The sequence below is a fragment of the Tachysurus fulvidraco genome, chromosome 1 (genome assembly GCF_022655615.1).
Source record: "Tachysurus fulvidraco isolate hzauxx_2018 chromosome 1, HZAU_PFXX_2.0, whole genome shotgun sequence".
In the NCBI taxonomy this organism is placed as follows: Eukaryota; Metazoa; Chordata; class Actinopteri; order Siluriformes; family Bagridae; genus Tachysurus; species Tachysurus fulvidraco.
Window position 1 is genome coordinate 24,315,392 of NC_062518.1, and position 26,836 is coordinate 24,342,227.

General features: G+C 36.4%; 2 protein-coding genes across 8 annotated transcripts in view; one reads left to right on the forward strand and one right to left on the reverse strand.

Moving 5' to 3' along the window:
• Window positions 1–21,097, reverse strand: part of chd8 (chromodomain helicase DNA binding protein 8) — a 52,649-nt gene extending 31,552 nt beyond the window's left edge. The window contains exons 1-8 of one of the 6 annotated variants that reach the window (XM_027179693.2): window positions 20,960–21,097; window positions 20,114–20,319; window positions 19,042–19,914; window positions 8,579–8,854; window positions 7,394–7,510; window positions 6,086–6,546; window positions 2,224–2,335; window positions 1,362–1,565 (exon numbers count right to left, since the gene is read on the reverse strand). In XM_027179693.2, the coding sequence (XP_027035494.1) occupies window positions 1,362–1,565; window positions 2,224–2,335; window positions 6,086–6,546; window positions 7,394–7,510; window positions 8,579–8,854; window positions 19,042–19,914 (2,043 nt within the window). In that variant the 5' untranslated portion in view covers window positions 20,114–20,319; window positions 20,960–21,097. Of the gene's footprint in view, window positions 1–1,361; window positions 1,566–2,223; window positions 2,336–6,085; window positions 6,547–7,393; window positions 7,511–8,578; window positions 8,855–19,041; window positions 19,955–20,113; window positions 20,351–20,959 lie in introns of all 6 variants that reach the window. The other 5 variants (XM_047821798.1, XM_027179692.2, XM_027179694.2 and 2 more) reach the window with 5 other exon arrangements.
• A 1,697-nt stretch (window positions 21,098–22,794) lies between these two features.
• Window positions 22,795–26,187, forward strand: cbln12 (cerebellin 12). Of its 2 annotated transcripts, none has more exons than XM_027179698.2 (4): window positions 22,795–22,910; window positions 23,652–24,167; window positions 24,244–24,375; window positions 24,482–26,187. In XM_027179698.2, exons 2-4 carry the CDS (start codon window positions 23,874–23,876, stop codon window positions 24,677–24,679), a joined length of 624 nt encoding a protein of 207 aa, XP_027035499.1. In that variant the 5' UTR covers window positions 22,795–22,910; window positions 23,652–23,873; the 3' UTR covers window positions 24,680–26,187. The 2 variants fall into 2 exon arrangements, with proteins under 2 accessions (XP_027035499.1, XP_027035500.1); XM_027179699.2 differs by having other exon boundaries at window positions 24,256–24,375.
• Window positions 26,188–26,836: the final 649 nt, after the last annotated feature.

Here is a 26,836-nt window from a genome sequence, read left to right on the forward strand (position 1 = left end):
TAAACAGTCACCATTAGCAGATTCAAGAAATATATATCTCCAAAATGTATTGCTTGATATAACTATAACTAATAGCAAAATCTGCGTAATCAGAACTGTATGTGCATGCTTGCATTAAGCCCCTGGAGTCGATAAACACATATATACGCGTTTTGTGGCACAATCTCCTGTTAAGGCCGAAAAGAACTTAAGTTACATTTTCAGTTTCGATCGTACATATAAGAACAATACATCAATCGAATCTGTAAAGGGTTTACTTTTATTTGTAAAGAAAATAAACAGAGTGCGTTCTCTGCCATCTCGGTCGCCTAATTATAGCTAATTTGTTCCCGCCTCCCTGTGAGCACGCTGTTCATATGGAAATGAACTGAGGTGATTCAGGTAATCATGTACACGCCCTCAAGACACAGGAATGTACTCAGTACATGAAATCCGGACCTGTGTGCTTTGCAAAGCAAAGCATGGTAAGAAGCTGGACGCTCCTTGGAAATGCCAGGCATGTGTTGTTCACTTGTGTGTTCAGCTGAAAAGAAACTGTTCCCTAGAGTGGCACAAAGATGTATAACTGTTCATTTCTGGGGGCTATGTGACAAGAGTAGGTTAGTGGGCTTCTACAAACCTTACACCCTTTATCTTGCACTCTTCCTGTTGACCCTTTTTTTTTGTTGCACAGTTTTGTCCTGATTGTGTCTTCTGTGTTATTACTAACTTCTAAAGTTATTTTGTGTGATAGTTAAATATTCTAAATAAACTACAAACAAATATACACATTTATTTTGTCCTCACATTCTTTCTTGTAACTCCTCTCAGTCACACACTTACCTGTAAGGCTCATTATGCAGCTCATTATGCGGGCCTTTGTCTTCTCAAATGTGAAATCACATTAATATTCATAATCGTTGATGCCTACGTGCATATGCCCTTTACAAACAAAAAGGGTCTTCGAAAATTTAAATCAATAAATTGTTTTCTGTGAGCGAGTAAACAAGATGATTTTCACATAATTCTGAAGCAAAAACTCTAGGCTACAAGATCCAGTTCTCAAAAGTCCTGTGAACCAATTAAAATGTTTCATTTTTCAATAACCACGCATAAACATTGTTTTCTCAAAAACACATTCATGTACATAGATGCTGCTCACATATTATTATAGTCCAGTTTGTGCCGATTACAGTGATATTTGACTTTAGCCATTTAATATCTTTATAAGCAACTGAAAAAAGCACAAATTCCAGGGTAACTTCTCCAGGCCCTAAAAATACCCTTATACCTCAGAGGATTAATATCTGACAGTAGCGTCTTCCTGAAAATGCAAACAACTTTTGAACAGTGCTGTGGCCAAAAAAAGCAGTAAACTTTACCACAAAGAACTGCAAGCTGGGAAGGCCATCCCCTTCTGGCTCTTGGAAAGTAGTCCCCATTGACTGAGAAGGTCCTGCAGGCAATATGGCTGCTGGGGTGATTACATCTACTTCTTCACCTTGCTCATCTTCATCATCTGTGATTTTAATATCCAAATCCTCAGTATACTTTTTCCTTTTCACTTGACGATTAGAACGTCTCATCTGTTGGGAGGGCAAAATTATGATCAACATGTTAACACAAACATGGACACAAGGAAAGATCTGTGATCTGAGTCAATCCATTTCAACAATAAACAAACCATAAATGAACATACATTTAAGGCCCTGACAGCACTAATTGAAGGAGAGTGTACTGTCTTTTTCTTTATAACTGTAGCTTAGCAACCTGTTATTCCCATGGCTCAAACTTCACAGATGTCCAAAATATCTTGTGATAAATATGTCCTTTAAGTTTAATGATTCTATGTGAGAAAGGATAGCGTGGTCTGTTAAGTAGCCAGCAAAATGATGTGATCCCTATTTACAACAACTTAATTTGACATGACTCCTATTTAGTAAAATAATGAGCATAAAGCATTTGAAAGGTGCTTGTTTCATTTCCTATCACTTTGGGAACAAAATGGATGCTCACCCATGACCATATTTAGTTATAATCACTAATATATAAATAAAATATTGTTTCAGTACATGTCTTAATTAAAAAAAACTACATTTTAGAAATGCTATGATATGAAATAGTTTGAAAACAAGAAATGTTCAGGTAATAGTTTTTCATTTTCTGTCTTTTACTGGACATGGAGGTATGAAGTGTAACCTGTGCAACCACCCGCACATGCTCAGAACTACAGACCAGCTTTACCTGAGATAGATCTTCCTGTGTAGAAGGTGTGGCAGGAGCATTCACTTCTCCATCTGAATGGTCTGAAGATGCATTTCTTTTCCTTTTTTTACCACCCACTAAAGTGATGGTGCTGGAAAAAAGCAAATTAATAAAAAATGAATTAAAAATGTTATTTACATAAATATGAATATATATTAAGATTCGGTACCTAGCCATATAATTGTAGAAAAAAATGCATTACATAATTTTAGTTAAATGCTTAATAGCACGGGTGTCTCTTGTTTAGTCATTGTTTTGACTTAAAATCAGCAAATGAGTTTAGTGGACCAATAACAGCATTCTCTTAAATGTGTTCTATTGAATTATTCTGAAATTACATTTTAGGGCTTCATACTGCACTTTACACTGGGTTATAGTCAAACTCGCACTTTTAACCCTGAATAAAGAAATGTTTAACACTTGTAATTTAGAAGTGGGGATTGAACTATTTTTTCAGTTATAACTCTTCATTGTAGTGCTAAACATGTACAGTACAGTGTGTAACAGTGCTGTGTTAAAACATACTGGGTTAGATAGCAATATCAGTACACTTTTTTCATAAAATCACATTTATTACTAATGTGGTCCTTTGCAAAGACAGTACAGAAAGTCTTTAGGGACTCCTTTGGTACCTCAACAATTATGATGTAATATTTAAATCAGAAAATGTATAAACACAAAATTCTTTGTTATTTCTGTGTTTTGTCATCTATGTTAACGCAGCACTCGATATTAATAGAGCACTTCAGCTATTCCCTGGGAGATGAAAATAAACACAACTATATTTTAGTTTAACTGGCCTTGAATCCGACCCTTTTGGACAGTGCCTCAATTTTAAATCCATAGTTCAGGGTCAAATATATCCCATGTGAAAAGATTGATGCCTTGAACCACACAGTTTTTGAGGCAGAGTCACCGCTGGCTGCTTAGGTCAGCTTGACTCAGCAGTGCTCAAACACACAGACCAACAAGCAGCAGTGACACATAAGAATTCATAGACAATGGCAAGCATCTTCAAACAGCATAGCAAACACTGCACTGACAAAGGAAGAGGCAATTGAAAATTAACTTTTTAAGTTAACTAGTCAAATTTGGTTTTCTAAACTTAAACTTAAAGAGTGATTATATTGTGTATAATAGTTATGTGCTGCATCATTTGGAAAAGCCAAGGACATTCAATTCAAGTTTATTTGTATAGCGCTTTTTACAATGGACATTGTCTCAAAGCAGCTTTACAGAACATAAACATAGAACAGAAGGTAAACATAAGGAAAAATATAGAGAATTAATATAGTAAAAAATTCAAGATATATATAGTGCAGTGTGTATGTATGTATGTATGTATGTATGTATGTATGTATGTATGCATGCATGTATATGCATTTATCCCCAATGAGCAAGTCTGAGGTGACTCCGGCAGCAGTGGCAAGGGGAAAAAAATGAAAGGACTTAACCTGGGGTGTCTGTGGTCTGCATTTGTGTCTGAATAAAGGACTTTCTAACAATCACTCAGTCTCAGACTGAGGAACTATTAGTCCCTCACTCTGACTCTCAGCAATGGGGTACCATAAGGTTGGGTGCCGAGTACTCTGCTTTAATCACTTTCCAAGCATTTGTTTAGAAACACAAAACAAATGCGATACAGAATAAACAGATGGCATTAGGTAAGTTGACAAATACATCTTTGATACATACATGATTAGGCATCTTAGAACACGCCATACAGCTGAATATGCCAAGTATAAGAAACTAAACCAGCCGAAGCCAACATCATCCCCATCCCTCAACCAGCCGACTGTGAGTGATGCATTTAAACGATGTGAACCATACAGCAGGGATAGTACGAGGTGGAAGACATCACGTTAAGAATTATGGAATTCATTTGTCTTGACGAACAACCTCTATCCATTCTGAAGGATATTGTATATATTAGCTTCACAAAAAAAATATATTAAAATAAATTTAATATAAATATATTTTATAGATTTGTAAAAATTTATAAATTTAGTAAATATATAAAAAAAAATGTATTTACATTTTACAAGTAGCCTGGGCCTATGTAACCTCATACCATCCCAAGTTCATCTGGTTGGTAACTATCTGCTTGGCCTCCTTGTTTCTCTGCCTTGTTATTTAGAAAGGATGGCATTGGCTTACAGTAGCTTTCATTATTTTATTTTTTGGATCTGATGTAGTTGGTTCCTCAACTACATCAGACGTTCATAATAATAACAACAACAGAAAAAAAAACACTTGCCATAGTTTTGTCCTTTGTGGCAGTAGCCAGTTTTGGTGTAACAAGTTTTACATTTTGCTGCCAATTATAAAATGTAATCAGTGTATTAAGAGGCTACATCCCATTAAGCTGATCTGATGTGTGTTGGTCAGCCTGACCCCTCTTTGTTTGGAATACTTTTAAGTTACTCTGCCTTATTTAGGAAAGATGGCCTACAGTAGCCTTAAGTTCTCATTTTCTAAAATAAACACTTGGTGGTTCTTCAAGATCTTGACTGTAGCCTATTTCTACAGTTTTTTTTCTCAATACAGTTAATTTAGAGTTAATTTCATTTCCAAAAATGGTGCAAACTCTGCTAGATTATAGATAAAAGAATCGGCCCCAAAAATGCTGATCGAAGCATCTCTAGTTGTTTCCAAACAATAATGCCATTTTTCAAGATTATAATGTGCCCATACACAGAGATCAGTCTTTGGTTTGAGAAGCACCAGTATGAACTTTAACATCTGCCCTGGCCAGCTCAATCACCTGACATATCATCCAACCAATGTGGGAAAATTTGGACAGAAGGTTGAGAAGCAGGTCCCCTGCTTTAACATCTCTGAAGCATCTAGAAGATATTCAGAAGTTGTATGAATCTATTCCAAGAAGGTTTGGAAGCTGTATTAAATGCAATAGTGGTTCTTATTAATAAAGAGATTGCATATTTAATTTGTGTTTACATTATTGTCTCCAAACCCTGTGCATGTAGTTAAAAAATCTGTAATTACAATATTCCCCTGTGAAAATACAATGCCCTGCTTTAGACAAGTTTAATATGAATGTAAAATAAAGTGATGTTACAGAAGGATTCTGTATTTAGTTATTACAGCAGTATACTGTAAATGCTGATTACAGCAGCAATGCAGTAAAATAAGTGGGTGGCAACCATGCCAGTATAGTACTGTAAAATTAGTATCAAAAAGTTTTAGATATACAGTTGATATATGAATTAAGGCCACAACTGAGACTAGCAATGATTATCTTCAGTCTGGCAAACTTGCTGGTTGCTCTAGCATACACCAGCACTTTATGCCATATTGCATTTAATGATGGGTATCAGACTTGGGGATTCCCCGAAGTTCTCAGTGCTTGACCCACTGGCTAAAATAATCTGATAGAAGCATGCTCTCCAGTTGTTTTGAAATTTTGACAATACAAAGATATACATGCACACAGAGTAATCACACAAACGGTCTCCTCCCTCGCAACAAAAACAAGTCTGAGGACATAGATATAAACACAGCACATAAAAATAAATAACCTACAGCAAAAATGACTGTCTCAAGAAGTCAACTGAGACAGTGAACTAAGTCCATGACAGAAGAGTCACAGGAGATACATTCATCCACACTATGGCCATCACATGATTTAAACACCATGCAAAAAACTATGTATTGTGCAGAAGGCAATCTACATGCACCAATTCAAGAATACACTATAGATTTTTTTCTGTATTTTTTTTCTATAGATGTTCTGAGAGAAAAAAATTCCAATATTAGGTTGGAAGGAACTAATATTGACACTGCAGTGTATAGCAGTCCATGTAACACACACAGCACTTACTTGGGTTTTGTTTTCCCTTTGCTCTTACAGCTTCCGCCTCCAACCACTGCAGATCCAGTACTTTTCACTTTAACCTTCTTTTCTCCAGCTGCAGCTTTTACAGTGGCCTCACCCAATATAGGGCTCTTCTTTTTGTTCCCTCCCACATTTTTTTTCTTGGTCCCAGTTGGACTTGCAACACCATCCAGGTCAGTGGATGTCTGTCTAGCAGGAAATTCATCTTGACTGAGCACTCGTGGGATGTTTCGCTCACCACGAGCTTTAGCCCGAGCAATGGCTTCAGCTACAATTCGATTAGCTTTCTCCTGCTTACAGAGTGTCTCCACTTTCCGCAAAGGCTCGGTAGCCTTGACAATACGTAAACCCTGTGCAGCAGTTGTGGCATTAGCAGAAGACCCGGCTGAGGTGTTGATGACCTTCACCACTGAAACAGAGCCTCCAGAACAAGAAGCTGAGCTTGTCTTGGGAAACGAAAGTCAAAAAGAATATAAATGTCAATTTAATTAGCTTGTCTCTGTAAAAATTACAAAATGCTTTAGCGTCTTATATTAACTTGTATTTTAACTTATATTTCTTGCCTTAAAATAAATAAATAAATAAAATTTAAAAAACATGCTTCCAGACGCATTTCCCTTATGAGTGTGCACAGTTTATGCCAATACAAATTCAAGGGAGAGGTGGCTTGATTTCAAGTGGAAAGGTAAGCTGGCAATTGAAATCACCCGTCAATCAAAAATCTGTGTATGGATATACATTTGTGTGATTGGCTATAAGGAGGTTCTTGATTTTAGACAGACATGGTTTTAAATTACTTAAAATAATCAGACACACCAGAGATACTCGTAACCTTAGTCTTCCTTGGATGGAGGATCCTGCAACTACAGCATCCTTGCTTGGTTAATAATGACCCAGAACATGTCCAGGTAGTGTGTTCAGCTCCAGCCTAATTAGTGTCTGGCTCCAACTATTGTCATGCTGACAGGGTTAAAACTATAAGTGGGAATGGATAATGATGTGCAACTAGTATCAAAGAATGTCCTCTTTCACCAAAGCTAGGGCTTTATTTAACTTTGAACCAAATAGAATGCCTTCCAAAATTAGTCTTTTTTTTAGTCATGTGCTACTGAAAAACAAAGAAAAGAAGAGAAACCACTCCCTTTACACCTATAGACCTCATACAGAGTGATAAATGTACACACTCATCAGGGAAATAACTTATACAAAACAATTTTCTAATTAGCATTTATTTGTCCAGAAAACAAGTTATTGTGTTTGATCTCATGTAGATCAATATATATTGTGTCATACCTGTTGCTGTAGCAGAAGTTTAACAGGCACTGCCAGTCTCTGTCCTCCCTGTCCTTGAGAAACCTGGACTACTTGGTGGCAGCCACCAGCATTTGCGCTACTAGAAACTAGCTGAAACTGAATAAAAGAAAGTTAATGATTTAGTGGTCATCTCCAACTAGCTGAAAAAACAGATAAATAAATTCCTTATTATATCCTTAATGGGTTTTTTCTGGTTACCATGTTCATTAATAGCCAAAGCACCAATTTATTGTTTTAATTTTAAAGCTGCATTTAAAAAAAAAAAAAACATTTCCCCAAAGCATGTTTGACAATCAGAAGATTGAATTTCTTTGTGTGCGAACTGACTGTTCACATGTTTGTTCCTAATATATCCCACAAAAAGGTACAGGATAAACGTCTTGGTTATTTCTTTCATCAAGATTTTGTTGGCTTTTTTTTTGTCATCTCATTATCCTACACACTGAATAAGCATAGTTCAATAAGGGCTACATCAGAATACAACACGTGTCTTTGCTGCTGTTCACCACAGAACGTAATTTTATTTCAATTGTACAATGAGCTCAGTTACAGATAACTGGTTAGGTATCATTACAGTCCTGCCTTCAGGTTTGCAAGCATTCCTAACTTTTTCAAGGGATTAATTATTAATAATAATAAAAGAACAAATCTATAGATTAACATGATGTTAATGACTAGCTTCCAGTATTTTTGGCCTTGCTGTAATAAAGTGCACACTATGTATTACAACAGCATGCAATTACGTGCTGTGTAACTGACTCACTAGTGCTGCAATATCATATACATCAATATGCAATATCATGTGTATATATATATATATATACACACACATACATACACATACATATATACACACGCACACATACAAATAGATGTTTTTATTCTTCTAGAAACTTAATCTAATTGCTTCAAAATCACAAGTGCTTTTATATCAGATCATATGGACTCAATTAACAAGTTTTCCATATTTGAAATTATCTTTTTATAGCAAACTCAGAAGCTAATTTGGCAAGCTAATTGGTTATTACAATTCTTATCAATAAGACATTTTCAATAAAGCCCAGCCTGGCACCTTAAATAATGCCATACTCTTAACCAGCAAACACTGCATTTAATTTGAATAATTGTATTGGAACATACCTTAGGACTCAGGATTTGACTCACCTTGGCTCCCTGTTGGCTGGGCTGCTGCTGTACTTGAAGCTGGATAGTGAGCACCTTTGGTTGTGCCCCTGTCTGGCCTGCCCTTGCCTGGGTAAGAGCTGCCAGCTGGCCACCTTGAAGGACCAATTTCCCTGGCAGGGAACCCAATACAAGCCTGGGCTGCTGGCCTTGTCCAGCTCCTCCTGACGTATTGCCACCAATTGTCAACGTACTTGCCTGGTTCGTCCCACCTTGAGAAGGCTGCTGCAGAACCAGTGTGATTCTTTTAGGCTCAGCCTAAATGGTAGGGAAAGTAATAATAATAAATGATTATTATAACAAAAACTATTATTATTTGTATAACAGGTGTTATAACAGCAATGAAGATTCATTCTTAGTGGAGTAGAGTTTAAAAAACTAATATGCTGAAATTTCACAAAAGCTCAACATTATTCATTATCTGTTTTGATATTAGATTGAAGAAGTTTGGCTTTAGAATTCAAGGAGAGAAACCAATTAAACACCTTCATCTTTTACAAAAAAGGTATAGCTCCATCAGTCCGGAAACCATCTTTTTAATAGTATAATAATCTTTCATACGCTCACTCCTGTTTGAAAGTCCCACCCTCACTGGTAGAAACATGCTACTGCAAGAAACTAACACCTTAGAAACTAAAGTCTTTAACACCTTAGACAATTAGAAGAATTTAAACTGCTTTTTCAGATGCTAAGGGCATTCTACACTGCACCACTGAGAGCATCCTAACAAGAGGCATAATGTCCTGATTTGGAAACAGTACCAAGCAATATTTGAGCTCTCTAAAGGGTGGTGCAATCAGCTGAGCATACCATCTGCACTGAGCTCTGCAACCTGCAGTCGATCTACATCAAGCAGGGCTAGACCAAAACCAAAAAGACAGAAGAACCTCAGCCATTCAAACAACAAAAATAGTCTCTTTGCTTCTTCTTGAAAGCCAACATATTGAAGACGAGCTAGAATAGTTATTTAGAAGTAACCCTGGTAAGAAATTCAAAAGATGAAGCCAGCATTGCTTCAGCTGTGGGCAAGCACTCCAAGGAGTAGTAACAAGGAGTATGGTAAAACAAAAGCAAATTCTGGTGCTATAGTTTTAAAAGTATTGCCTGCACTGTGGAAATGTATTTTTGCAGGTTACATGGAAATTCATTAATATATTTAGGGTTAGGTGTTTAATTTCTAACTCCTTGTTTAAAACCAAGTGCTATATTCATGACAGGAGCAAAGTTAAAATGTATAAATGAGATATGATTAAAGATAAGCAAGAACAGTCCCACAAAAATAAACAGCTCAAATAAATATGTTTAAAAACTAAACAAATTTAACAGTGTAGAGCATTTCACACTAATCAATGTAAGCATCTGTATAATCATTAAATTAATTCAAATTTTAAAAAAAATTTCTGGTGTTACCTTCTCATTAACCTTTCTTTGATGACAATAGCAGTAGAAGCAAATGTGCTTTAAAGTTATGTGCTCTACACCACTGACATGATGGTGCCACTTCAGAATCAGAATCAGAATGAGCTTTATTGCCAAGTAAATTGATAAATAAATAAATTATATATACACAGTTGTGCTATAGATGATAGAATTGAATCGAATGGAATAGAATAGAGTGGAATGGAAAAGAATGCATGGATGTACTAGGATGGAGTTGGTAACAAATAAATATAAGATTATTGCACATTTTTATTGCATAATAGGGAAACATTTAACAGTTCATGAGGTAGATTGCCTGGGGAAGAAACTGTTCTTATTTCCTCACTCTTGATTTATACAGTTCTTAAAGGGTGAGCAGGGGAGCACCAATAATCCTGTCCATACAGTCCGAACTGTTCTCTGATGTCTGATTTTGTAGCTGAGCCAAAATTCAGCTGAATAAATACAATTTTTCCCCGTTAAATAAAAAAGTTTTAGTCAAGAATATTCTATGCAACATTGTGTACACAGTCTGATCCCAGATAGCTTTAAATAAATTATATATTTAATTACTCCTGGAGCATGTCTGCATGAAGTACAAATCTAATTCGGTAGCAGGTACCAACGACCCCTCTTGGTGGCAAAATACGCATTTCAATATTTGGCTAAGACATTTTGTATCTGTGGACAAGCAAGACAAGTGCAGGAAATAAATATATGAACCGTCAATTCAATAGTTAGTGTCAGTGATTCAAGCTTTCATATTTTTTTCATACAAATATCTGGACTTGTGTATGACTACATATGGAGATTTCCTGTGTCAAATGTAGTCTAGATTTTTCCTAAGGAGCTTTTGGATACATTTAGGATCAGGTTGAGTACGAGTTAGTTCTGAGTACTTGTTTTGTTTTTTATACAGGAAACACTTACTAATAATTGGTTGACGTTTGTCTTTTTTCATCTAGGTCGACTTGTTCTGGCTTTCGACTCTTCAGATGGACCCAAGTATAAATACAAACAATCTGACTAGTTTAAAAAAAATCTAGTTTAAACAATGGAAGGACCTTAGCCAATTTGTAGGCTCCATTCTCTAGATATCTTTTGCTTTTGTACCCAGATGGAGCAATCATGTAAGAAGGCATTATGTTCACCTGACCAGTGACAACACTTTAGTTTTTGACCAATATGTCCTTGTCCTTTTGATTGTTATTCATGTGTCCTTCACAACCTGTTCTGTCAGACACAAAACCTCTACACAAGTGCCAGCCATTCTTTTTGTATGGCAAAAGAAGATGCATGAGAAATAAGAAACAGATTTGATAATAGATATTCTAGGATTAAAAAACTGCCAGTTAACAGATGACTTATGCCCCTTTTCCACCAAAAGAACCGAGTGCTGGTTCGGAGCTAGCACTGGTGCTGGTTCAAAGTTGGTTCCACTGGCGAACCTCCTAAGAACCGTTTTGCCTTTCCACTGGCTAGAGAGCCATCACAGAGCCGAGTCTGACATCACTGTATACGTCTCACAATTCCCAGTACAGTAACGTTAGCGCAGCAGCGGCAAACACAAACACAACAATGGCGGATATTGCTTTACTGTTAATGAGTTTGTGAACCTACATTGGCATCCAAATGCGGCGAATACAAATTCTCATTTATTAAATAAATTATTTCAGGAAAGTCACACTATGGAGCATAATTTTACAAATGATATACAGAGCACCAAACCATATTTAAAATTATTTATCATCATGTGTGTTCCATGTGCACGTCGTTATACTTACAATTTAGATGCTCATATATTCACTTTGAATTGTAAAATTGGTTAAAATCTTTCATATAATAAATGCAGAGTTTCATTCATACTCGTTTTCCAGGCATTTTTAAATTTCCTGTATTAAGAGCCAGGGCAAAATGGCATCCAATATGTTAATGAGCTTCAAAAACTTGTACAAATACCATGTATCTACACATGCAGCATGCCAAAAGAAGGGGAAGAATGCGACGAGGAACACTATTTTTAAGTGAAATTAAGTGAAATAGTGAAATAATTTCACTATTTAAGTGAAATTAAGCAGAATTCCAACACCAAGCAGTTAAATGGAGAGCGGAAAACTTTGTAAACATGACTTCCGTAAGACTTTTGACTCCTGTAATCATCCATTACACGACACAAACAGAACTTCACAAACCACACAAAACAGAAAACAGTTGAGTTTAACAAACACGAAAAGAGGTCTTAAGAGAGGGAAAAAAAAAAAAAAAAAAAAAAACGTTTACACACCACCAGATCATCTGAACCACTGATCAGCTGTAATGTATGTAAAAAGGGGTTTATTGTGGATTATTTGTGTGTATTTTGTCCATATTAGAGCTGTTTTCAAACCCGGAAGTGCATTTAGATCTATCGAGGGGAAAAGATTAGAATGGCAGTGTCATGCACGCTATGTACTGTAGTTAGAGGGGGTTAGATTCCAAAACAAACCAAAAATAGTTAGATTTGGATGCAATGAACCCCTATAGTGACATAAAATCAATGAAATGAGGTTTTATAGTTCGGTAGCTGAGAAAATCCAAATTCAGTGGTGTGCCAACATGCTCCCGCTTGGCACAGGAGAGTGTGCCTCTACCAAAACCTGTCTCTAATATCTGACACGCTATAGATAAATAAATCTTGAAACAGTAAATGGTGAGATTTTATTAGAAAAAGAAAAAAAAAGTTTTTAGGCTTCCATTGCATGAATGTAAAGAGATTTACTGTCTAAAATTTTATTATTTTGTCTGACGCAAGTTTTATTATTTTGTTGAGTTCCATTTTCTCTTACTCGACCTGGGAATATATATATATACACACTTATTTTAACACTTCTGCAGCAATCTCACAAGTGTTACTCTTAATTTGGTACCAGAATTATTCAAACAACTTGTTATTTAAAGGAGAGCATGTCATTTTCAAAAAAAAAGCAGGCAGAAAAATAGGCTTAAGGTGGAAAAGGTTTGGTTTTGTGTTTCATTTTTCAGATTAATGAAGGATTATTAGAAATATTAGCACTCTACACCTTGAGCCAAGATTTATGAAGATGTCAGATTACTACAAACCTAAACATTTAGCCCCGTTCACACTGCAGGTAAAAGTGGCCCAAATCTGATTTTTTTTTGGGTCAAGTGACCAGCTCAGACTTCTTCAGGAGTAGTGTGAACACTCAAAGCTGGCCCAGATCTGATTTTTTCAAATCAGATTCAGACCACTTCCATATGAGGTCCTGAATCAGACCCAAATCTGATCGCAGTGTGAACAACCAAGGCGGATTTGACGCGATTTTACATCAATCTACTTCGACATTCGGCACAATTATGTGCCGGCGAATACGCACACAAACGTGACTACGCCTACAAAATGGATCAAATAATCAAAAGTTGCCCTCGACATCCGAAAATTTTCAAAAACACTGTGTCTCTGTGCTGCCATTACACAAACATTTAGAAAGAAAAGCGAAAATGCTTACTTCCTCATAGTGCAACGTCGTGCTGCGTGTGAATTCATTGTTATTGGGCGTTTGCGCATGCGGCTCAGTTCGAAACAGCAAACAGTTCACACTGGTATCTGATATAGACCACATTTTAAAAGGTAATGTGAACAGCCAAACAAAAAAATCTGATCTGAGCAAAATATCCGAATTGAGCATTAAGACTCGCAGTGTGAACGTGGCCCTTGACTATATTTTACTGCAAAGGAGCAGCACTCATCCAGATTTTGAAGAAGAGAATGGGTGCATGACAGAAGGTATTGAATAACAACATGGGTAATATTACTCATTTCTACACGTTTTTTTTGCCTCAGACCTCACATCAAAACAGACGAGAGAAGAGATGTTGTCCTCCGTTGCTTGGTCTATTAATTGGGTGAAAAGGACCTCATCCATGTTTGAGTCCAAATATATTTAGGATATTCATGATTTTTAGAAAACTGCATTCGACATTTGTTTTTGTTTACAAAAAGAAAATACAAAAATAAAAACTGTAAAAAATGTAAAAATAAACACTGCTTTGTTGAATGCACTTCATTTCTGATGTACACACGATGAATGTAGTGCATTCAACAAAACAGTCTTTAAGCTGTATTTCTGTTATCGCTGTATTAGTGTGAACTAGTGACAGCAATGTAAATAAAATAAATAACACATTGTGAACATTCCTGTCTGTCATTAGTCAAATTGTGCTTATGTTTATGTTAGTGTCAGACTGCACAGTCCACTGAAACATCAGATTTTTGGGATTTAGTGTTTACAGAGTAATAAACCTAGGCAATGCTACAGTAGGTAAGTAAAATGGTTTACTTCCTGACGTCTCTGCATTTTAAGCTCTTAAAGAAAAAAAAATTAACATTTTCAGTCTTACAGAAATGAACTTTATAATGACACACCATCATAATTAATGATGTGAATGGTGGGAATGCGCAGCATGACCAGGAGAGCATCAGAATTATCTTGGAGGGTGTGCAAGTCATGGCTGCTTTAGGAAATCTGGCTAGAGCCAGTACAATTCTTCTTGGCCTCACAAACCTCACCTAACCCAAACAACTGTGGCACACGTTTGAGGCCTTTCAGAAGCTTCTTCTTGGAACTGGATGTATGCAAATTTTCCCCCAAACTACAATCACTCAAATACAAACTGTCAAAATCTAACAAAAGACAAACCTATTGTTACAAAGTTTTGGTGAACATTCACTACACTGATAGAATGTGGTTTGAGATGGTTCTACAGCTATTAGTAAGATAATTGGTTTTCTGCAATACTCAAGTTCTGTCATGTTTTAGTCCAGAATGTGACTATTCCCACAAAAAAGGTTTGTGTATGCAGAGAGTATGAACAAAAAGTATGCACAAATTGATAAAGCTTTATTCCATGACACATAAATTCAAGCAGTATTCTACATAGTTTAATTTTTTCAGATCTTAAAACTACTTTAAATTTTATAAAGATTGTTTTACAAAATGGTTTTTAGCATTTATCAGTGGAACATGGAATAAAAACAACAAATATGCATTATTTATTTCATTATACTTTTTTTTATTTTAATTTTCGTTAATAAACGAGTAAACTGTGGTTGATTTTCTTAAACCAAAAAAGCACATTCCATTAATAATATTCAATTCATCCTGTGTCAGGATAAATAATTTAGGAATTTTTACATGATTTATTCAAGTAGATTCTGCTTAAAAAAATCAAGTCATCTAAAAAAAAAATCAAGATAGCAAGGTTTTTTACAGTTAAGACACAAGGTCTTAAACTGTGGATTTTGGCAATGATGAAGCCACATGCTCAGAAACAGTATAAGTGGAGGCTGCAGATGTCAGTAATGTGACAGAGGTAGACCTTAAGTGGTCATGCTATCCAAAAAAACAGTAACCTGTAATAAGGATATTCCTAAACTGTGAAAAAAAATATATTTAGCCAGAGAAAAGTAGACAGTCCCTTCCAACTACTGTACTCGTATCTGTGACTTATTTTTACTATGGCAGATAACCTTCATGTCTCGTCTTCACTCCCATTTGTGGTTTTCTGGACAGGATATATAGAGAGGTTGGAGGAAACATCACTGTTACTTTCAGTTCATGTTTTCTTAAGTGTTTTATGGTCTGCATTGGACAGTAACTCTAAATTGGCACTGCTGGGATTCCTTCACTGGTACTAAGGGACCAATCCCAATCTTTGTTTAAGCATGGTACAAAACAAGCTCCATGAAGATATTAGTTTGCCATGTTTGACGGCTCCAGAAACTAGTGAGAACAAGCAAGCAGCAGAGCAGCATAGTTACAGTATGTGAAACCTGAGTTACATAGGCAAAGATGGCAAACTCTCCGATTCTTTAGTGCCATCATAGTGAGGCAAATGTGAGGACTTATAGGAATAGTTGTAAGGTCAAAGCTAATTCTAAGGCTCACTCACCCAAGCACCAATGCGCTCCTGTCAAATAGGTTTGTCACCCACCTCATAGGTGCACCTGCTAAAAACCCTCCAGAAAGGGCTCAAGCTGAGAATAATTGTAAGTAATGAACTAATAAGCACTATAAATCTATAATTTTAGTGCACGTATCTAAAATAAGCCTGACAATTAGGAGTGAAACTATACACTGACATTACAAAGCATTACAATATGACAACGCATTAAAGAAAATTCCATTATCAGCATTACCATTATGTATCTAATGCAACTGCACTGTTTGAACACCAGAGGTCACAATCTACAAAGCCATAGAGTTAAAACACACAGCACCACTTTAATAGGAACACCAATCAGACAGTGAGAAGCACAATGTATGAAATCTTTCAGAGAGCAATGAAACTGGGGAAGTGTGAGGTCTGTGACATGAGGTGACATGGTTGTTCATGCCAGAAAGGCTCATTTGAGTATTTAATTTGATTTCCTGAGAATTTCTTCCAGAGGAGTATCAGAAATATGCAAACCAAGTCACCAATGTCAAAACAAGTCACAGAGATCACACATTTCCCCCTATTCTGATGTTTGATGTGTGTATTAACTGGAACTCGACCGCTACTGGCATGAATTTATATAATGGTTATCTGGACTAATGGGCAGATGTACAGGTGTTCCTATTAAAGTGGACACGTAGTAGATAATGTGCTTGTCACAAGATTTCACAGCAATTAAATGGATAGTTCTCATTCAAATGTTTACATTCAAATTTTATTCATCAACCTAGTATCATGAATCATAACAAATCACTGGAGTGTCCATACACCTCAACAAACAACATATTCTTAACGAAAGTAAAGATAAACTTTCACTTTAATTGAACATATAGGCAATAGCAGCTAGCTAGCTAAATAAATAAATAAATAACAGAGAATATTTATTCAACTCGTGTTTTTTGTATGAGAGCACTAGGTAAAGTGTTCATGACCATTATGTTTTATCCTATGGAGTTCTTGGCAATTAATTCAATGGTTATTATGGTAAACCACCCCCCCCCCAACACACATACACACACACACACACCATCTACTTTCAAAATAAAAGCTAATTATTACATTTAAATCATTACAATTATTTTTATCAAACAGGTGTGAATGTTTTTTCACACGTTTTTGAATATCCCATTATAGACTTTCACTCATTTGTGTTTTACAATAACCTTAAATCTTCTGGTAAGAATTGCTAGGAGATTTTGAAGTATTGCAGTAGGTCTTCTGGGGTGTTTCCTGTATGCAGTGGTATTACCTTTTAGGACCTACCATAAGTGTTGGGGAAACTTAAGCTTAAGTAGGGAGAAAAGGTTAGTCTGTCTGGTCCAATCCCACAGAAGAGCCACTGTGCCAAGCTGCTACCAGAAACAGAAAATTTTGCCCATGATAGACGTATCAACACAGTGAATCTCAGATTCAGACCTGGACCATGGAACAATGGAAGAACGGGGCATAATCTAATGAACCATGTTTTTACATGTTGTCAGGTGCTTGTGCAGGCCAACAGAGGCAGTGTGATGAACTGAGCACATTTCTGCTGGGGAACCTTGGGTCCTGGCTATCATATGGATTTTAAATTGATATGATCCACCTACCTAAACCAAGTACACCCCTTCATATCAAAAGGTATTGCATAATGGCAGTGGCCCCTTTCAGTAAGATCATGCACCCTGGCACACCTTGGTACCAGGTACCACAGCACACCTTCAGAGCTCTTTCAGAATCCACATTCTCATGCTGCTGTAAGAACACAAAGGTGTTCTGACAGCACAAGTTGGCACTACACAATATTAGGTGGTTTTATTTGGCAGAAGCCCTTATCCATAGCGACTTACATTATGTTTATACAACTGAGCAATTGAGGGTTAAGAGCCTTGCTCAGGGGCCCAACAGTGGCCGCTTGGTGGAACTCGAACTCAACCTTGGCAAAGGAAAAACTCAGATGATATGAGGAAGAAACCTTAAGAAAAACCAAGAGCCCCAGAGGAACTAATAGGCCAGTGTAATTTCTGAGTTTATTACAGACTTAACAGTAATTCCTTCCTGCCAAAGTCAAATGTTCACTGATGACGACCCCCAAATCTCATGTCAAAGGAGTGTAGAATCATAAACAGCCAGCCATGTAAGTAGTAAATGAGAACCATGTCATTTGTGAGATGAAATGCCACAGCAACTGAGAAGTAGCTAGTTTTCCTATATTATACTGTTTTCTTCCTACACTACATTAATCTAAATTTGCCTTAAGGGGAAATTTACCTTGGACAAAAATATTTGGTCATTTGGTCAACTTCATAGTTAAGCAGAAATCAAGCATCAACATTAAGCAGAAATCAAGTTCATTAAGCAATATTAGACAATGAGTATTGAAACTACTTGAAGTAGTTAACGTGTTTACCTGAAGCCTTGAGAAATACTAAAATGTAAAAAAAAAATTTTTGCATACTTAATACATGTTTTTAAAATATCGTGTTGGCATCTTGATTTCAGTTCACATCAAAAACAAATAATTCACTAAATCCAGCTGTTGAAACCTAGCATATACCAAAAAGTCTTGCACACAGGGCAGGCAAAATGAAATTAGCATCTGGGCTTAAAACACTTAAGACACACCATTGCAATAAAATAACGTGTTCAGAACCAGTGAAAATAAAAAAGGATTAGACTGGATTGTTTCTCTCATTTGGCTAAATTGATAATATTCTCATGCTGAAACTAATTACCTGATAAATGTCAGTAATGTTGTACTGCAGTTAGTGACCTGTTATTTAATGATGCCTTATTAGTTGCAGACCCAATACACATTAGACATGTTGATCAAATCATAATAGACAAAAACAAACAATAGTTTGGTAATGCATCACTATAGTTCAATTTCTTTTTCATAAATTAGGTATCAGCGCTCTTAAACCTTCTGCTATTTCTTGGCATAGATCATAGGTTTCATCTCTGCTTAAGATGAATTTTCACCACACCACACTAACACAAAAGGCACTATAGATTGATAGAAATACGGTTGATTGGAGAAAAACCATTCTTACCTGTTGTGCTACTGTTGACAGGCTGATACCTTGCGCTGCCACTGTATTTCCAGTTGTAGCAGCAACTTGCTCTTGGACCTGTGCTGACTGTACTTGAGTCTGAAGCTGCAACTTTGGCATCTCTGTGTGTGCTGGCGCAATCTGCGTCTGTGTGGGTAACTGAACATGTGCCTGGGGCAAGGAGGTCAGTAGCACCTGCTTCACGGGTCCATTAGTTGTCTGTACTAACCTCTGGACACCTGTCCCCACCTTTACCTGTCCCTGTGCAGACTGTGCAGCATTTAATACTGTCCCTCCAGAGACAATGGACATTCCAGGCCTTACAGGTGCTCCTGTCACGACTCTTGCAATGGTAAGCTTTCCAGCTGTGCCTGCAGTTCCTGCAATACTCTGTAGAACTTGGGCCTGACCATGAGGGCTCTTCAGAATCACTATTTTCGGTGCTGCCTGTCCTGCTGCCTGTTGTGTAAGAAGGTTTTGGTGTTGCAGCTGTTGGGTGGCAACTTGAGACCCTGAGACAGCCAATGGTGAACTCAGAAGAACAGCAGTTGGACCACTGCTACTACTGGTCATGGAAACAGAAGTCTGAGGTATTGTCTGAATGGGAACTGGAGCTGTAGCAACCGAGGAGAGTGGAACCTGGCGAGAGATGGTTGCTGTGGTAGAAAGCTGTGCCTGGGCACCGTCACTAAGGACAGAGATACTAGAATCTGGGACTGTATCTGAATCTATTGGGGGGTCCACATGGCCAAGGGCCAACTTCAGAGCCTCCTCAACTGGGTCTGAGGAACCCTGAGAAAAGGTATCATCTGGTAGGGAATCCAGGTTAAACAGAGGTGAGTCATCAAAGAGGTCCATAATGGGATCTGCCATCTTATCAGTTTGTTAAAAGGGGAATGTAAAGAAAAATATCCTGTCAGAGCAAAACAGTAGACTATAATAACTAAGTCAATATTATATATTAAGTCAAGAACATAAATGAATTTATAGGCTCACAACTATTGACAATACATTTTATAAATGCTTAGTAAATATGAACAATATCACCCAGTATGGGTTAGAATTTACTTACAATTTAGTTCCAGTGGTGAAACAGCCCCTGCAGTCATTTACCTATCAGTCTGATAAACTGGGGTGAACGTCAGAAGAATCTTCAGAGGGATAAAGACGGTGCTGGTCACTAACCCTAATTACTCTCTTGTCTCTTCTGTCAGCAAATACTATACCGGCCTTAAAGAAAAATGATCCTTTGATGGACTAACAAAGATTAATGACATCCTGGTGAGAAGTGGGACACGAAAGGGGAACCCTGTTAATAACATACAGGTCGTTTAAACCGTGTATAAGTATAAAACGTCACACAAAGTCCTCTGCCTTACCTCGGTGCATACTATCGATCATCACAGACCACTTTTAGATTCAACATTCAGTAACAAATTAAAAACATCAGTGCAGCGTTAATCTGAATAACGGTAGTAAGTCTTGTATAATTTTTGATCATGTTGTTATCTGTAATGAACTCAAGTTCCAGATGATGACTAGCAGGACACCAAGCTACAATTAAACACCGACTATACAAAATCCTGTTCAATCTTTCTGTCTCTATTCAGTGCTCAATCATTGTGTATGTGCAAAATAAAAGCTAGAGCTCGCTTGTGTTTTTGTTGATTATTTATGTCAAATTTAACTTTTTATCGTTTACTTTCACCGCTCTTTCATTCGGACTCTTTCAATTTGTCTCATCAACAAACCGGACCAAGACAACGTGCTACAAAAACATAACAGGAGACCGAACATGAACAAGGCCGCATAGCTGCTTCGATCGGCCAGATATTTTTGGTTTATTAAAAAAGATACTACAACAGTACTATTCAATGGTAAAAATGCTCTCTATTACAATCTCGCTATGGTAATTTACCTTTGCATCGACACACATGGCTTTCTCCCTCTCACAACACGATTACTGGAAACAGCTAGCGTTGAGCAGGAACTACCTTGCCAACACCAACGTCGGAAAAGCACTTACCCGTTTCTCATTCTCTCGTGTTGATTGGGTGATATTGTGACAGACCGGCAGAATACTCGTATCTCATTGGTGCAAACAAATGTCCATCAATACGGTGCGCGAAATTACTGGGTGGGACGGGTTAACGAATTCTGCCCCAAACCATAGTTTGGTTGACAAAGCAGTAAAAGCAGTCGGTTTGTCGTCGGCGGTGAAATGTATACGATATACAGTATTACATGTTACAATACATATAGCTTTATAAAGCGATAATGAACGTGTATCATGGGCCGTGTTGTATAATTTATCTAATCTCTTAAATAACACATATTTGTGGTATCCAGAGTAAAGAAACACTTAAGCCAAAACACAAATGTACTCAGTTTTCCATGGCCAGTTGTAGTCGATCGGGTAAACAAAAGAATTCACTTCTTTAGTTTTCCACTGATTTAAGGAGGCTAATATCCACCTGCAAGGGTATGAACCATTACTAAATCCTCACACACCTGCCAAGAAGGGCATTGTTTTGGCTAAATAATTACACCACTAAATATACTACACTATGCTAATATACTATACTATATTAAAGTCACATAGGTGAAGTAATACCAAATTATTTACTAAATCCAATAAACCACTGTGTGAACATCTTCAGGTCCTGTGTTAAAAATCATAACTACAAGGTAAATACACCCAAACATCATCACAATGTACACATTAATTCCATCACAATTATAACCTAAGAAGATATAGCCTATTTTCCAACTTGGTGTGACATCTACATGAAGAGTAAAATTGAGGTAGTAATTGTGAATGTTAACTGTTTGGTTTTCTATTTTCTTTTATCCTGGCAAAATAAACTTTTTGTTGAGGTTGCAGAAATGCATAATTATGACCTTGAAATCTATATGCATTCACCTCTGAGTAGGATGTGAAGGCAATATTATTACAGCTCATGAACCAGCTATAATAGAGGCACATTTGGGAGTTTCTGTGGCCCCAGTGCCACTGTTACAGCTGGACATTGAACATAAAATTTTCTAAAACTACAAAAAGAGCCTGTTGTAGAAGCAGCTGTGCAAGCCCCAGACATGACATTAAATCTACTGTGTTTCTCCGATGTGTGTTTTTTTGTGATATGACCTGTTTTCCTTGGCCAACCTGTTCCATGTCTAGTTGTCAGTACATCAGTGGTTTTACATCCATCCTTTATAGAAGCAAGAACACGGATCAAAATCCCAGATGCGCATCAAGCCTGTTCAATCATGCAAGATTGTACATGTATGAGTGAGTATACAAGGGAGTACTTATCAAGCCGTGGTGGACTTGGGGTAACACCACCTACCAGCAGTGCCTGATTCAGTGCATGGCATTGCAAACACATAATTGGTGAAACAGAGATGAACTCTTCCGTGTTTTGTCCCAAGATCCTGACTGTCCACAGCATGTCATTTATGTCAGATATTTCAATGATTTAATATGGATCAGTACAGCATTATTATAATTCTATTACAGTACAAATATTTTATAAAATATTAGTGTGGAGTATCATGCAGTTTTAATGTTTACATGATGATAGTTGATAATATATGTTATATTATGTTAGACTGATATAAAGTTGTTGCATTAAAGGGAATAATTTTTTTTTATATTTGAACATATTTTTGCACATTTTGCTGCTGATATATAAAAGAGAAAGGAATAAAAGAAAAAAAAACAGAGAGATTTGCAGTGCGTGGGTTGTGCTAAAGGGAGGGTCCTGGGTAGATGGGATGAATAAAGCAGGAGTCATATGCTTCACAGCACTTCCAGTCTCTTCTTGCCTTATCCTGCACTGCAAAGGAGAAATGGCTACACAAGACAGGTGACATATTCTCTCAATTACTAAGCAATAACTCTGAAACATCCTATATTTCATTAATTATAGAGATATGATATTATGCTTAGTGGACAGCCATTGTTGTTTGATAGTGATATAGGGAATAAAATGTAATTTGGAAGTTTAATTTAAAGGTGGGGGTTCTCTTCAGACTGTATAAATGTAGAGAAACAATTAATAAAAACAAAGAAATGTGTTAAAGCATATGTTTTTTAATCATTTATTTTAGTGTTTTAAATATTTTTCTTACTTTGTTGAAACTTTGAGTTAGTTAAGTAGAAATAATCAGGTAATCAGTTAAAACATATTGAAATAGTATTACTTGATTATTGAAATTTGATTTAATTTAATGAATGTTAAAATGCATCTAATCAGTGTGCCTAGAAATGGTAGAGATGCCATTCATATAATATACTAAAAAAAATATAAATAGCTATGGATGCTCTATGTCGGTGGGTGCATGTTATGGAACATCAGGAGGGAGAGGAAGCGTGTGAAAGACAGATGGTCACTCAGTGGAGTTGTTCCTTTTTCTCCTCCTGGCACATACTCCCTCTTGGATTCTGTTTCCCTATGTTGAAAGTAATCCAATATGTTACCTGATGATGAACAATTTTTATTCTTCTGCTCAACATTAGATGATTACCTGTTGGTTGACAAGGCTTTTCTGCAGATCAAGACCTCTTTCTAATCTCAGTCTTCTTTTTTCTCTTTCTCTTCTCACAGATGATTTGATGGTGGCTCTCAATTTTTATTTTCTATTAAAAAACTTACATATGCTTTTCCCACAGATTCTAAAGCAAACCATAAAGAAAATCACAGTAGTTTCAAGTTTTAGAGAGTAAGAAAACAGGAAAAGAGAGGCCTTTTAGGCTTTTTTTATTACAAAAAAAAATACCTTGTGCATTATCAGTGTATTAGGTGGATTAGCAGATATCAACACCATTTATGAGTATGAATATAGTGTTAGGTTGTCTATCCACTGGACTCCCCACACTTATGGGGTTACTTCTGCTGTGGTATCCCTCGTTGGTTACAAGTCAGAATGACACTGAGCCGATTGTACTGGAAGGTAAATGTTTAGTGGTCTGTGACTCAACACCATCTTCAGAACCAGCTAATAATGCACTGGGGATGTCAGTACGCTCAGGCACTGGCCGAGTGGCCTTCTCTGCCACTCGCCAAACTAACCATGAACCTACAGATATGAGCAATCGTACTATGATTATCTACTTTGATCAGGTAAACAGAAATAATCAGCAACTATAAAGCTATCTGGTCTTTTTTTTTTTTTTACTATATCTGTATTACTGCCTAGTCTTCTTTACAGATTTTGGTGAATGTTGGTGGGCATTTTGACCAGGAGAGTAGTGTCTTCTTGGCTCCAAGGAGAGGGGTGTACAGCTTTAACTTCCACGTAGTGAAAGCTTACAACAGGCAAACCATACAGGTATATCTTACAATATAATTAATGCTTCATCATGGAAAAAGATTATTTATTTTAATCAAGTTATCATTAAATATTGTAAAAAATTTCTACTGTTTATCTGTTGTAGGTTAGCTTAATGCTAAATGGATGGCCAATGATTTCTGCCTTTGCTGGTGACCAGGATGTAACCAGAGAGGCAGCCACTAATGCTGGATTGGTGATAATGGAAAGAGGTGACAAGGCCTACCTTAAACTGGAGCGGGGCAATTTAATGGGGGGCTGGAAATATTCCACTTTCTCAGGCTTTCTTGTCTTCCCTCTGTAAAATTAGTACACATATGAAACCAGAAGAGAACTCATTTAAAGTAACCGGGGGGGGGGGGGGGTGTAAATTATGTAATTATGTCCAAACAAGCAAGACTAGTCTAAAAATATAATAATAATTTATCAGATGAATTGTAAGCAAAATTAATCTGATGATTTTTAGCAGAGGTTACGTAAACAAGATCATTAAATATAAATAAGAAATAGGGAATTTAAATCACTAAATGTTTTAACTACCCTGTTTTTAAGTAAAATTGTTGTTATAGAATTTCATATGACTTCTACATTAGTGAATCTGGCTACACTACAATTTTTAAACCTGCCCATTCCCAGTACCCACTGTCAGCCTATAGCTTTGATATCTGTCCCAGTATTTTCCAGTGTTTTATTTGGGTTACTTCATAATAATTGCAAGGTTGTGGTTGACAATTTTACACATGACAGTCATGCCTCATGAAAGCAGATACACTTTCCATCATGCACCTGGAGCTCTTGACAGTTATGTAGTAAAACCATGTTTTGTTTTTTTTGATGTAAAATGTAACAGACCCTCAGAGATTAGTTCTATGCATGAACCAAGGCAGCTAAAATTATCTAAAGGTTATAATAATTTACCATTGACTATATGACTTTAGCTAACCCTGAGTGTAGTTTAGTAATATTGGCCAGTTCTTTTTAAAAAGATTCCACCTACAGAACAAGCAGAGAGAAAAGAGTGCACTTCACTATTATGATAAAGGTCAGGGAGAATAATATGTTGTGTTACAGTAAGTGTTAGAAATGCTGACTACTGTTTTACCAGTTTATTTTTATTTAGTATCTCAAAGCTAAAATATTTTACTGTCAATAGGTAAAAGCAATATATGTATGCAAATTATCTAAATGAAATTAATAATGTTGTTCATTCCACGTTGAGATTTTGTGTAAGTATTTAAGTATCATTTTAGTAATAGTAACCTAGTATTGTTCTAAATATCACTTCAGGTACATGTATTCCTGAACTGAACTATGTTTAACTTGTGCATACATTTCAATCAGAAATTACGTTTTTAATATATATTTACCACCAAAAGTGAAAATGCAAACACTGCAATTTCATTCTATCCAAATTCCACTTAAAGATGCCTGACCTATCTCTAAAAACCAAAATCCAATTATAGACAATAAAACTGTTGCCTAATTAGATTTATTGCTTTGTTTATCAGTATCCTCCATATCAGTCTTGGCATCATCATGTGATATTTAAAGTATTGGGACCTTATCATCTCCTTACTTATCTGTGATTAAGTCACTCTGTTCATTTGCCTAAATCTCTATTTCCTTCTATTTTGGTCACTTTCACTGGTGGAATGAATAAGTGAATGTAAACAGACACATAATGTGCAATAAGCAATAAAATCACTAGATTATTTATCATGAAAATGTATAAAACGTCACTAGTTAGTTAATGAAACAAGCTTAATTTACCATATTTAACTAGCTTTGTATATAATTTATCAATCAAATTTACCAAACTTACCAAAATTATAAGGATTTTAGGAAATTATTATCTAGCTATTTTAATTTGTTATTTTACAAAAATTATTTTACTTCTTTTCTGATCTGAACAAGTGTTGAAAACACTTTGTATGCATCCACCAATTTCCATGATCGTTTATTTTACTCTGCAATGACCTGCTTTCAGAGACATGTGTATGTAAAACATTAAAAAGTCATTTAAAGCATCCTCCTTAAAGAATATTTATATTTTATTTCATTTCATTCCAACATACTGAAAAAAATGGTGCAACTGTTCATGGCACACATATGGAGATTTTGGCAAGCCTGCACGTATGCCTTTGTTGGACTCCTATGGACATAACTCAAGCTGTTTGGGATTGATTTTTTTACCACACATGCAAACAATCCAACGAACATATTCTAGATTTTGACGGAAGGAGCACACGCACACGCACACACACACGCAAACACACACCCCACATGCCCCCCCCCCCACACACACACACACAAAGCCCTTATATAAATCATAATGTATGCTCATACTACTATAAACATATTGAAATGTTTATTCAATATTTTAGCTGGAATTTCACACTCTTCATTCATTTAACACCAAATGTATTCTGTGAACAGACTTACTGAAACCAGTGTTTCTCTT